The sequence below is a fragment of the Lissotriton vulgaris genome, unplaced genomic scaffold, assembly GCF_964263255.1.
Source record: "Lissotriton vulgaris unplaced genomic scaffold, aLisVul1.2 SCAFFOLD_1238, whole genome shotgun sequence".
Classification (NCBI taxonomy): Eukaryota; Metazoa; Chordata; class Amphibia; order Caudata; family Salamandridae; genus Lissotriton; species Lissotriton vulgaris.
The window spans coordinates 252,008-264,977 of record NW_028253256.1 but is presented as its reverse complement, the minus strand read 5'-3'; the positions used below and the strand labels follow the sequence as shown (position 1 = coordinate 264,977).

The following is a 12,970-nucleotide window of genomic DNA, read 5'->3' as shown; positions in this document are numbered from 1 at the left end:
TCTTTTAAATTAGGCCTGCCAGAGTGGCCTGGAATGGATTTATCAATGTATAACAGTGTGATACAACGTTCATGTGGGTCAGGCTTCCACCCGATGCTGTGCTTCACATGTCTTGAATAAAACACAGGAGCAAAAACCCATCAACCACGTTGGAAATGGGGTGGATAATCTGAATAAACATATAGTATCCCAACTGGTATTATTGAAAGACAATGAGAAATTTCCTAGTTACCACAAAGGAAAGTTTCAATTCTATTAAGGAGGCGGAGGCGAGGATTTTGCTAGTCCTTTCTCCATTTTATTGGACAGCAAGTTAGTAGTAAAAGAAAAAACATCACATCCAGGACTACCCAAACCAACATGGCAGCTGTAGCCCTGGTAACCTAACAACCAATCAGAGTCCAACAGTTCGTATATATGGAGTCCCAGCTGTTAGTCCTTCCTCTTTCGTGGGAGCTGCCGCAGGGAAGAAGTCATCCAACCACTAGTCCGTCTTTTGATCGGAGCCTAGGGAAGAGAACAAAATAATAATATCTCGTCCAGAACAATGTCGAAGAATTCAAGAACATTGCAATGGAGTAACAGAACCAAATGCAGATAGAACTTAATCAACATTGCACAGCTTATCAATGAAAACATTAAAACTCAGAAAAAGGTATACTCCCTTAGACGAAGTAACAAATCATAGTCCAGTTACGGGAGGGCAGGCTCGATAAGCCTGGGTGGGAAAATCCTCGCCTCCGCCTCCTTAATAGAATTGAAACTTTCCTTTGTGGTAACTAGGAAATTTCTCATTCTATGTCAGGGAGCGGAGGCGAGGATTTTGCTTGTTCAAAGCCTACTCACCACCAACGAAGCAGCCTCATGGATTGGCTTAAAGTAGAACTTTTTGAAAGTCGAATCTGAGGACCAATCCGCTGCATTCATGATATCCTCCAGGCGTCCACCTACCTGAATAGCCTTGGAAGCCATTGCACCTCTAGTGGAATGAGCCCCAAAGTCAGTGACGCTAATTCCAGCTTCAGACATTATCCACCTGACCCATCTGGCAATGGTGGGAGAGGAAACTGCCTTGAACGGTTTCTTAACCGCTATAAGTAATTGTCTTTCGCCCGGAGGGCGGAGCTCAAGAGTAACATCCTCATATGTCTTAAGGCAACGAACAACACAGAGCTTTGGCGAATCTGGGAAAGCCGGATAGGTTACTGACCTGGTATTACATTTAGTTCTTCTTGAAACAGTAAATGTAACCCCTTCTGGGGTAAAAACCCTGGCTGACACGTCCAGTGCACGAACATCTGAAGCACGTTTACATGAAATCAAGCAGAGGAGAATCGCTAATTTGGCCGAAAGCTCCTTGCGGGAAAGGTATTGATTATCCTGCCAGGACTTTAGAAAATTCAAGACCACATTAACATCCCACAAACCTGAATAACGAGGTTCTGGGGGGCGCGAAAGGCGAATACCTTTAAGGAGTTTACAAACCCAAGGGTGCTCACCAACTGGAGAGCCATCAACAAGGGCATGCCCAGCAGAAATTGCCGACCTGAAAGAATTAATGGTGCTATACGCCAATTTCTTTTTGAAAAGATCAGCGAGGAAGTTAATCACGTCGGTGACAGAGGAGCCCATGGGGTCCAGGTGTTTTCCCACACACCAACGAACCCATCTGTTCCATGCTGATCTATACCGCTTAGTGGTGTTAGGAGCCCAGGCTCCTCGAATGAGGAGCTCAGCGTCTCTCGAAAGCGAGTCACAAGACCAACGTCCCCTGAAATCCTCCACGCCATGAGACGTAGATGGCCCTGGAGAACCAGCGGATGCGGGTGACCCAATGGATCCGTCAGAATGTGGTCGAACGACGGAAGCCGAAGAGGCTTGTCCCAGGATAGTTCCAAAAGAGAAGGGAACCAGCATTGAGCTCTCCAGATTGGCGTGATCAGAATCAGAGAAGCTCTCTGCCTGCGGACTTGAGCCGCCACCCTTTGAATGAAAAGGAAGGGGGGAAACGCATAAGCTGGAAACAGGGACCAGTCCTGAAGGAAGGCATCCACTGCTTCCGCCCCCGGATCCGGTTTCCAGCTGTAGAAACGGGGAAGCTGGGCGTTCCATCTGGACGCAAATAAGTCCATTACTGGAAGACCCCAAAGGTCCGAAATTCTCTGAAATACTGAAGGATCCAGTCTCCAGTTGCTGGCATCCCGGAAATTCCTGGATTGCCAATCCGCAACAGTGTTCAGATCGCCTGGGAGATACTCTGCCGTGACAGAGATCTGGCGAAGAAGGCAATAGTTCCAAAAGTCTTTCGCAAGGTCCGCTAGAACCTTGGAGTGCGTGCCTCCCAATCGATTGATGTACCTGACCGCCGTTGTGTTGTCCATCCGAAGAAGCACACAACACGAAACCTTGGTCGAGGTGAAGGAGCGGATCGCGAACGAGCCCGCAAGGAGCTCCAGACAGTTGATATGGAGGTGAAGTTCCTCCTCCGTCCATCTTCCGCCCACCGAGAGGGAGCCGCAACGGGCGCCCCAACCCTGGCGACTGGCGTCTGACTCGATCACCAGATCCGGACGGGAACCGAAAATCGCCTTCCCGTTCCAGGCATCCATGTGATCTAACCACCAGAGGAGTTCCGATCGGGCTTCCAGATTCAAGGAAATCAGTTCCGAGAAAGTAAGACCCTTGCGGAGGTGAAATGCCTTCAGTCTCTGAAGAGCCCTGTAATGGAGAGGGCCTGGAAAAATGGCCTGGATCGATGAGGGGAGTAAGCCCACAATCCTGGCCAGTTGGCGGAGGGATACTCGATCCCGCCGAAGAACCTTGCGAATCTCCTTCTTGATCTTGGAGATCTTTTCGGAAGGAAGGTGAAGAGTCGCATCCGTAGTTATGATCAGAAAGCCAAGGAAAGTCATTTCCTGTCGGGGAAAGAGGTCCGACTTCTGGGCATTGATGATGAAACCCAGAGACTGAAGGAGGGTTATAGTGACCTGAAGATGATGAAGAAGGAGGTCCCTGGACTGACACATTAAAAGAATGTCGTCCAGGTAAACAATCAGACGAATCCCTAGGGTCCGGAGATGTTCTACCACCGGGCGCAGGAGTTTGGTAAAGCACCAAGGTGCTGTGGAAAGACCAAAGGGAAGCGTAAGAAATTCGTAAACCTGATTCCTCCACAGAAACTGAAGGAAACGACGATGAGGAGGAAAGATTGGAACCGAAAGATAAGCATCTTTCAGGTCCAAGCGAACCAGCCAATCGTTCTGTAACAAAAGGTCCCTCAGAAGATGGATGCCCTCCATCTTGAAGTGTCTGTAAACCAACCACTCGTTGAAGGAGCGGAGGTTGATTACTGGTCTGAACCCTTTGCCTTTCTTTTCCACCAGGAAGATGTTGCTGAGGAAACCGTTTGGGTGAAGCGCCGAGGGGATAATGGCGCCTTTTTGTAACATCGCCTGAACCTCTAAATCGACAAGTTCTTGGTCTGAGACAGAAAACACCAGAGGACGAGGACGAGAAAGCTGAACAGGGGAACCGTAGAATTCGATGTGAAACCCCTGAACCGTCTCCAGCACCCAAGGATCTGAAGTTATTGACGCCCAGGCCTGGGGAAACAACGCTAACCTTCCCCCCATTTGAACCAGAGAGATGATTCGAAATCTTACCATTAAATCCTCTGGAGTTGGACTGGAATCCACCACGTCCTTTGCCTTGGCCTCTGCCTCCTCTGGAGGGGTAAAAGGTACCCTGTCGTCCATCATTCCAGCCGTTATTTTGTTTGTACTGGCCTCTATTGGGGCCTTGCTGGGCCTGACGGCCGGAAGAGCGACCCCTGCCTCTGCCGGCCCCTTCAAAAACCTTTCTGGGGAAGAATTTTTTCATCGAAGCCTGAGCCTTGTCCAGAGCCGAAAAAGTTGCCACAAACTTCCCTAACTCCTTAACAAAGGGGTCACCAAACAAAGCACCCTGTGCAACAGGGCCTGCCTCCGAAGACGACAACTCCCCTAATTTCGGGTCAATCTTAAGCAGTAAGGAACGTCGCCGTTCTGCAGAAAGCGCGCAATTGGCATTGCCAAGAAGGCACATTGCCCGTTGCGACCAACCAGCAACGTCATCAACAGACATCGGTAAGCCCGACTCCTTAGAACGTTGGGCCGTCTCAATAATTTTAGTGAGAGGGCCCACCACATCTAGGAGTTTATCTTGACAGGCTTTCCATGACCTATCAATACCCTTTTTGGGGTCCTTGATATATTTTGCAAAGAAGGTACACAACTTGGGGTCAATCTCAGGGGTGCATGCCACTCTAAAGGGAAGGGAAGGGCGAGGGCACTCAGAGCGCAGACGGAGTCGGACATCCTGAGGTAAAGGCTGTCGAAGCTTAGCTGCAACATAATCAGCAGTAGACTGCTCAGGAAACCACTCCGATGACCTAGGTCTTACAATAGTAGATGGGTCAAACATATTAGGAGGCGCAAGATCACCCTCCGTAAGACTAGGAGCACTGGGCTTAGGGCGCCAGGACCTGCTCACATCAGAAAAATCCTCTGAGGAAGCATCCTCATCCTCATCTACGTATTCGTCCTCCTCATCATCTCCCTCAATGGGGAACCCTTCCTCCGGGTCAAGGTCCTGGGTGGCAAACCCACCAGTCTCTCCGGGTGAGTCTTCCCCCCGGTAGGGTGCGCTTCTAAGCGTGCGCGCACTCTTACGGAACACCTCAGATAATTTACTGAAGCCCTCCAGGTGCCCCGCGTCACGCTTCCTGGCCGTACGTGGTAGAGCACACGGAACACCACTGGGCCCTGCCCCACTGTCCCCAAAAACACCAGTATCATTCTTAAACACATGGGCTGACAGTGTGTTTACACTGTCCTGCAGAGGTGCCAGAGCTTGGGCTATCGCCGAAGAGAGAAGCCTGTCAACCTCTGCAGGAGGGTGTAAAGGGGTCAGTTGTGGCTGAACATTAGGAGCCACCACCTCAACAGTTGAAGGACCGGACTGCATATTAGCAGAAAAACTGGTACCCATACACAAACACCCCAACTAAATACAAGGGGAAATCCCAACACACAGGTACCAGGCAGGCTAACACAATAGAAAACCTGAAACAAAAATTCTGACAGAAATTATAATTAATTTCAAAAAATTTCAGTCAGAAAAATACTTCTTGCCGTCTAAAACGGCGTCAGTGTGAGGGAAGAGGCTGAAAAATGACAGAAGCGCAGTGCCTCAGCGCGTTTCTACTCAAGCGCGAAGAGCGCTGAGGAGAACAGCTGATCGGCGTCAGAAGCCGACACCAAGATCGCGCACGCGCGAAGAATGAACGCTCGGGCTGAAAGCCTACCGCGTTATAGAAACACAGCCTACAATAAGGCAAAGTCAAATACAAACAATCGCTATAAAATAAAGCTGTCAACAATCACACAAAGAACTGCCACGACAAAGATATGAAGAGCGTGACTTATCTTGCCGAGGCAGCAATGGAGAAAGAGGAAGGACTAACAGCTGGGACTCCATATATACGAACTGTTGGACTCTGATTGGTTGTTAGGTTACCAGGGCTACCGCTGCCATGTTGGTTTGGGTAGTCCTGGATGTGATGTTTTTTCTTTTACTGCTAACTTGCTGTCCAATAAAATGGAGAAAGGACTAGCAAAATCCTCGCCTCCGCTCCCTGACATAGAATTAGAATGGATATGCAATAAACATTATCAGCAAGGAAATAAGGAGACTCATTGAATATTTCAAATGTGCTCATGGCATCATATTTATCTAGAAAAGTTAGGGCAAAATGCAGTTGTAGCAGCACTGTAGGTAAACAAATAACACAACCCTAATTGTACTTGGTGCTCAAGATGTGCATGTGAAGAACAAGGTGGTGACGCAAGTGACAAAGTGATCAGCATAAATGACGCATAGTGAGTGGTGCTTAGATATATACTGTGAGTAAATGAAACAATGTGGGTCTGGATGAATTGTTCTAATTTAGGTAGATTCTCTTATTGCCCTGAGTGGTCTACGGTGTTTCGATCCTCATTATTTGGGATCATCTTCAGAACTGGGTTGAAGTGAGAACGGTGCTGTACAGGGGGGAAAAGGGATGGTAAGGGATGGAAGAAGGGGAAGTGAAAGCGCAAGTCTTGGGGGGGGGTGGTAGAGCGCAGGGAGGATGGCTATGGTAAGGCCAAGTCAGGGAGGTGCCGGGCATGGGGGCGTGTGTAGTTCACATTAGGAGCACAGCATAATGATTGGTGTTGGAGACCCTTCATAGACATGTTAATCTTAATGTTAATGTTAAGGGAAATTTGTTAAGCGCACTGTCACCATGAGTTTCCTGGCGCTGATAGGACACTGAGGCTGGGCGAGGGAAGTTTAGTGGGAATGTAAAAAGAGCAGAGTTTTTAAGGATTTCCTAAATGATAGGAGGGAACAAGAGGTCTTGAGTAATAGTGGAAGAGAATTCCATAGCTTGGGAGCCAAGTGAGAGAAGCTGCGGCCACCTGATTTAGTGAGTCTGAAGCGGGGGATGACTAGAAGTTGAAGGTGGGTGGACCTCAGGGTACGGGGAGGACAGTAGGGGGTGATCAGGGACTTCAGGAAAACAGGGGAGGGACCAGTTAAGGCTTTAAAGACCAGGCAGCAGACCTTGAAGGCTATTCTTTCGCTGACTGGTAGCCAATGTAGTTGATGTAATAAAGGTTTGGGCGACTGCCATCTGGGGATTTTGAATACCAGTCTGGCAGCCTGGTTCTGGAATCTGTAGCCTAGACAGCTGGGATTTGGGAAGGCCATGGTACAAGGAGTTGGAGAAGTCCAGGCGGGACATCACCAGTGCTATTAAAACTTGTAGCAGGGCTTCGGGGGTCAGGAGGTGGGCAACTTTCCCATATCCTGTGTAGCTGAAACATACAGGAAGATGTTACAGCACTCACCTGGGCCTTGAGAGTGAGCTCAGAGTCAATGATGACCCCGAGACTCTTTACACAGACAGCAGGAGAGGGAGGTGTACCAAGCTCAGTTGGCCAGTACTGGGGGCCCCAATAGGGGGCACTTCTCCCAGGGAGGAGAAGCTCAGTTTTACCAGGATTGAGCTTTAGTGGATTTTGGTTCATCCAGTGCTGGATGTGTATCATGACCGCCTGAAAGTTAGTGACGGCGTCAGGGGAGGTGAGGGGGAAAATAATTTGTAAATCGTCCGCGTAGTTGAACACGGTGACATCCCACCTACCTAGGGAGTGGAGAAGAGGTTGAAGATACAAATTAAAAAGAAGGGGGGACAAAGAAGATCCCTGGGGGACCCCACAGGATGAGGGAGCACTGGTGGCGCTAAAGGGACCCAAGCTAACTGCTTGAGATCTACCCTCTAGAAAAGATTTGACCCAGGACAGGGCAGGCCCACAGACTCCGGCGGACTCGACACGGTGGAGTAAGATGTTATGATCCACCGTGTCGAATGAAGCAGATAGGTCTAGTAGGACTAATGCCTGGGGGAGTCCTCTGTCAGCGTTGCTTCTGAGGTTGTCCAACACGGCAAGAATCACAGCCTCGGTAGAATGGGCTGGTCTGAAGCCGGCCTGGTTTATTTCCAGGAAGTTGGACTCCTCAATGAATTGCGAGAGGCAAGTGGTAACGTGTGCCTCCAGGATTTTAGACAGGAAAGGCAAGAGGGAGATGGGCCGGTAGTTGGCGAGGACCGCTGGGTGCGCGCTGTTTTTTTTTAGTAGAGGCACCAGTACGGCCTCCTTAAACAACCTGGGGACCTTGCCAGAATTGAGAGAGGTGTTAAGTAAAGGTAAAATACAGTGCGGAAGAGTGTGACAGATGTCGCGAAGCACTGAAGGAGGGCAACAGTCCTTGGGGGAGCCAAATTTTACTCGGGTAGCCAGCTTGGCGAGGGAATCGGGATCAAGTATAGGGAAGCGGGTCAGGGTGGGAATGTTGGTAGGGAGGGCTACAGCTGTAGCTGAGGAAGGGGAATGGGGGATGGAATTTTTAATTGCCAAGATCTTGTCGAAAAAGAAGGAGTTTAAGGCGTTGCATGACTCTGCGGAGGGGGGCAAGTTCGGGAGTGTCCTGTCGTCCGATGTTAATTCGCCGAGGACCTTGAATATCTCTTTAGATTTGTTAGGGGCTGTTAATATTCTCTCGGAGACGAAAGCAGACTTAGTTGTAATAATAGCCTTTTTATAAGCTTTACGTGCGGACACGTACGCCTCCCTGTCGGTGCTGAGGTAATTACGCCTCCACCTGTGCTCCAGTTGACGCAGCTCGAGGTGTTGTTGTTTCAGGGCTGAGTTAAACCATTTATGGGATTTACTATGGCGTGAGCGAGGGAAACAGGACAGGGGGGCAAATTGGTCACTAGCCGACGTGAGCCAGTGAGTGATATTTGCATCCACAGTGTTGACGTCTGGAGTGTTATTTGATGGGGGCTGGGTCTCCGCGAGGAAGGAAAGGAAGGCAGAAGAATCCAGAGCATTCCATTTCCGAGCGATCCCGCCCTCCAGAGGGGGGGGCCTGACCAGACCCTTTACAGAGATGGAGGACTCAATCAGCGAGTGGTCGGACCATACGCAAGGGGAAATGATCGGGCAAGAGAGCGATACCCCCTGCGTCCAAATGTGATCCAGGATGTGACCCGCGATATGGGTGGGGGAGGTGACATGCTGGGTCAAATTTAGGCTGAGGAGTGCCTCAAACAGTTCGGTGGCGTGAGGGCCAGCATCGGCATGATTAAACCAATATTTGAAATCGCCAAACATGGCGATACGGGCCGAAGAGGTCATCAGGGCGGAGAGCTGTTCACTAAGGACAGCAGGAAACAAGGGCATAGGGGTGGGGGGACGGTATAGGACAATGAGGGTCAAGGCACCAGCTTCCGTTGCCAGGCTGATGACGAGATTCTCAGCGTCAAGTAGACATAGCGAGGAAGACGCGATAAAAGTCAGATCTTTGCATATGATAGCCGCCATCCCACCACCACGGCGAGCAGTAGGCCGGTTGGCGTTCAGCATGTAGTAGTTAGGAGGTAAAGCAGCCAGGATGTCGGGTAGGGAGAGATCAGACAGCCAGGTCTCAGTGAGCAACAGGACATCAGGGTTCTCAGCTGTCAGCAAGAGAAAAATATCGACATGATGTTGAGGAAGGGACCGTGGATGTGCATCGGATATAGGGCCAGGGATCGAACGCCAGCATGATCCGGATTTGACTAATGCGAAGGAGAAGAGCAATCGCGCGTGGGTCGTGGAGTCGGGAAACCAATTGCGAGATGTGGCAGCTGGATGAGCACCCAGGGAACCTGGGTGGATGAGGAAGTCTAAAGGAGGGTGGCAAAGGCGGCGGGTATGGGAACAAATAACACCAGCATGATCCGGAAAGGACTAATGCGAAGGAGAAAAGCAAATGCACGTGGGTCGTGATATCGGGTGACCCATTGCTAAAAGTAGCAGCTGGCAACAGCGAGCAACGCGGAACCTGGGCGGGTGAAGGGGTCCTAAGAAGGGTGGCAGAGTGCGGCGGGTATGGAAACAGATAACCTACTTATGGTGTGACTAAAGGAGACCAATTGCGAGATGGAGCAACTGGCGGCTTGCGAGCCACGGTGGAACCTGGGCGGGTGAAGGGGTCCTAGGAAGGGTGGCAGAGCGCTTTGGGTCTGGGAACAATTAATCGGCTTAGTGCTGCGCTCTACCACCTCAGCGCAATGTTTGCGCTTTCACTTCCCCTTCTTCCACCCCTTACCATACCTTTTTCCCCCCTGTACAGCACCGTTTTCATTTCATTCCAGTCCTGAAGATCATCCCAAATAATGAGGATCGAAACGCTGTCGACCACTCAGCGCAATAAGAGCCGCAGCACACAATGTGGTTCATCCTAACAACAATCAACCGAAATTAGAACCAAAGCTTCACAATTCATCCGGAGCCACATTGTTTTATTTACTCACTGTATATATCTAAGTACCACTCACTATGCGCCGTTTATGCTGATCACATTGCCACTTGCGTCTCCACCTTGTTCTTCACATGCACATCTTCAGCACCAAGTACAATTAGGGTTGTATTATTTGTTTACCTACAGTGCTGCTACAACTGTATTTTGCCCTACCTTTTCGTAGATAAATATGATGCCATGAACACATTTGAAATAATCAATTAGTCTACTTATTTCCTTACTGATAATGTTTATTGCATATCCAATATAATTGTCTTTCAATAATACCAGTTGGGATACTATATGTTTATTCCGTGTCAGGGGTTCCGCTCATAGCCTGGAAAAGAGGGAGTTTGTTTCTTCCTGCTATAGTGGATACAGTGATCCGAAACCTGCCAAACCTGTGGGAAACTGTTTTTGCTGATTGTGCCGACTGGAGGAGGCCAAAACTCTGCAGCAGGACTGCGAGGACCATAGGCCAGTGCGAGTGTGACCAGACGCACCTGGGCCTCATCACTCCCTCTTCCCGCCTACTGCCTCCCTCCTAGTATAGATACTGCTCGCGGCCCCCGCTCGTAGCCTGAAAAAGAGGGAGTTTGTTTCTTTCTGCTACTGTGGATACAAGGATTCGAAACCTGCTAAACCCTGTGGGACACTGTTTCTGCTGATTGTGCCGACAGGAGGAGGCCAAGACTCTGCAGCGGGACTGCGAGGACCATAGGCCAGTGCGAGTGTGACCAGACACACCTGGGCCTCATCACGCCTTCTTTCCGCCTACTGCCTCCTCTATTAAATCACGCCCGCACCCCCGCTCGCGGGACGCGCGCGGGACGGCGCCGGGCGAAGCCCGGGCAAAGGGCAGGCCCTCTGAGGCCCTCAGAGGCTAAAGTAGGCTGAACTGTGCCCATTCCTTTTCAAATAATTTGCTCCTCTATGTGTGCTCTTTATTCTTTGTCTGTTAGCAGCTTAAATCGTTCTTATTATTTTGAATCCATATAGTAGTTAGTGATCTTTTGTGTTTTCCTCTGGTCTTCGAAATGATGGCCAAAAAGTTAAGTTTAGGGAAAATATTAGTGGGAAGGTCGTGCTCCATAACTAAATCGAATCCTCTACGAAATAAGGATAGCCATGCTACGCAATTAAAGGGCACCTGCCAATTATTTAATCTTTGGGAAAGGGGAAAGAATAGAGCCACAATTGTGGGGTCCATGTCTGATGACTTGGTTGAAAAGAGCATTGTTGTAAAAGATCATATTACTATGATGGGGTTACGCACTGAGGGTTTGATGGAACACAACAACAAGTAAGAGGGAGCTACCCTATCAGTTGAAGTTGTAGAAGGTCACCCTATTTTGATGAATAGTGTGTCTCCCTCCCTGTTAACTTTAGGGGACAAAAACATACAATCCCCTCATCCCATCCAAGCTCCGTCAGAAGCGAATTCAAAAGCAGTGGGGGCTACAGTATATGTCCCTTTTCTTAATCCCAGCGAGTTTCCTTCTAAAAATACAATTAGCCCTTCACTTCCGAGAGGAGTGCGAAATAACGATTTATTCTCTTCTGATTTAGATATGGAGCTGTGTAGGAGATATATTGAGGAATATTCTAGTAAGGTTAAGGATCCTATAAAGACCCCAGCAGTATCTGCCCCCTCTGGACTCCAACTGTATAGTAGTACCCACTCTAATAAATCCCATTTTATTTATTTCCCAGTCAAATACTTCCATGAGCCCTAATCTCAACATAACAGGTATCGATGCTATTCATCCAATTAGGTTAGATAAACCCGTTTCTGACTCTCTTTCCTCTCTAGAACATTTACTCTCTTCTATTTTGCTATTATTGGAAAAATTTGTCGGGGGATCTGATTGTGTACTGGAAAAAGTAACTCAAATATTGAAGGTTTTATTGAGCAACCGACAGGAGAAGGAAACTAGCTCTAATTTAGAAGTAAGCCGGCAAGATCCTGTAGAGCTGAAAGATATTAAGACAGAGAATGAGTCTCCTAACGCTTCTCAAGCACTTTGTGATAGGGAAAAATCAGTCCCTCCATTGAGAGCCCCTATTTCTAATTGTGCAGTAGTTCTTGACCCAGTAGTAAAGGTTCTGAATGAAACCGTTTCAAGGGTAGACAAAGAACTTTTTCTGATCTTTAATATACAGAGGGGTGAGGGAGACAAGGAGGTATTAGAATCAGAAGAAAATAGAAAAAAGGGAAAATCAGGGAAAGCTAAAAAAAATGGGAGGAAAAAGAGGGAATTAATTAGAAGAATTGAAGAAAAAAAAAGGCAGAGAAAAATCCTCTTCGGAGATCACTTGGATTTGTCCACTAAAAAAGAGCCTCATCAGGCTTCTTTGCTTGCATTAAAAGATGAGATTGGGGACGTAAAAGGAGTTCTAGACACATCAATCTCCTTGGAACAAAGGCTGGTCCCCTCTCCATCTGTTCCCGCCATTTCCCTTAATAACCCTCTTTGTTCATCCGGTGGTCGCAATATTGAAAAAGGGGGTCCTTCTAGTTCTGCCCTTCTGGGGAATGTGATCAAATCAATTGGTCCCGCATTAACAGTTCTTAATCCCCTAGCTAGACCTTATCCCGATAAGGTGGAAGGAGAAGTGGCCGTTAAAAAACTTCCCGAGATACCCGAATGAGGAAAGTATTGACACTCTTATTCTCGATTTCTTTCCTTTATTTGATTTTGATTGCATCCTAAATAGATCTTTATTTCTTAAATGTTTTCAGAAATCCGCAAGTCTGAAATTATTACAATCTGCAGGTATAGATAAAGTACTGATCCTGAAGACAGAGGCCGGAATTCGAACAAGAGTAAAGTTTTACTCTAAATTAGTAGTAAACCTTATCCTTCAAGGGATCGATATTATGCCCTTTTGGGTGAATGTTTTACCTGGTAGACCTTTTAAACCCTCTAAATCCTTAGGTTCTCCTTTTTCACTCCTGCAGGCAGCCTCTGGCAGCACAGACCGGTCTGGCAGATTTGATATTTTGAAAGTCTGTATATCAAAAGGTTTCCGCCTT

At 48.3% G+C, this 12,970-nt stretch overlaps 1 protein-coding gene across 1 annotated transcript; it reads right to left on the bottom strand.

The window, feature by feature from the left end:
• Positions 1 to 400: 400 nt before the first annotated feature.
• Positions 401 to 5,028, bottom strand: LOC147661077 (uncharacterized). Its single transcript, XM_086951352.1, has 2 exons — positions 3,663 to 5,028; positions 401 to 507 (listed from the first exon to the last, which is right to left on the bottom strand). Exons 1-2 carry the CDS (start codon positions 5,026 to 5,028, stop codon positions 485 to 487), a joined length of 1,389 nt encoding a protein of 462 aa, XP_086807478.1. The 3' UTR covers positions 401 to 484.
• Between the last annotated feature and the right edge of the window lie 7,942 nt (positions 5,029 to 12,970).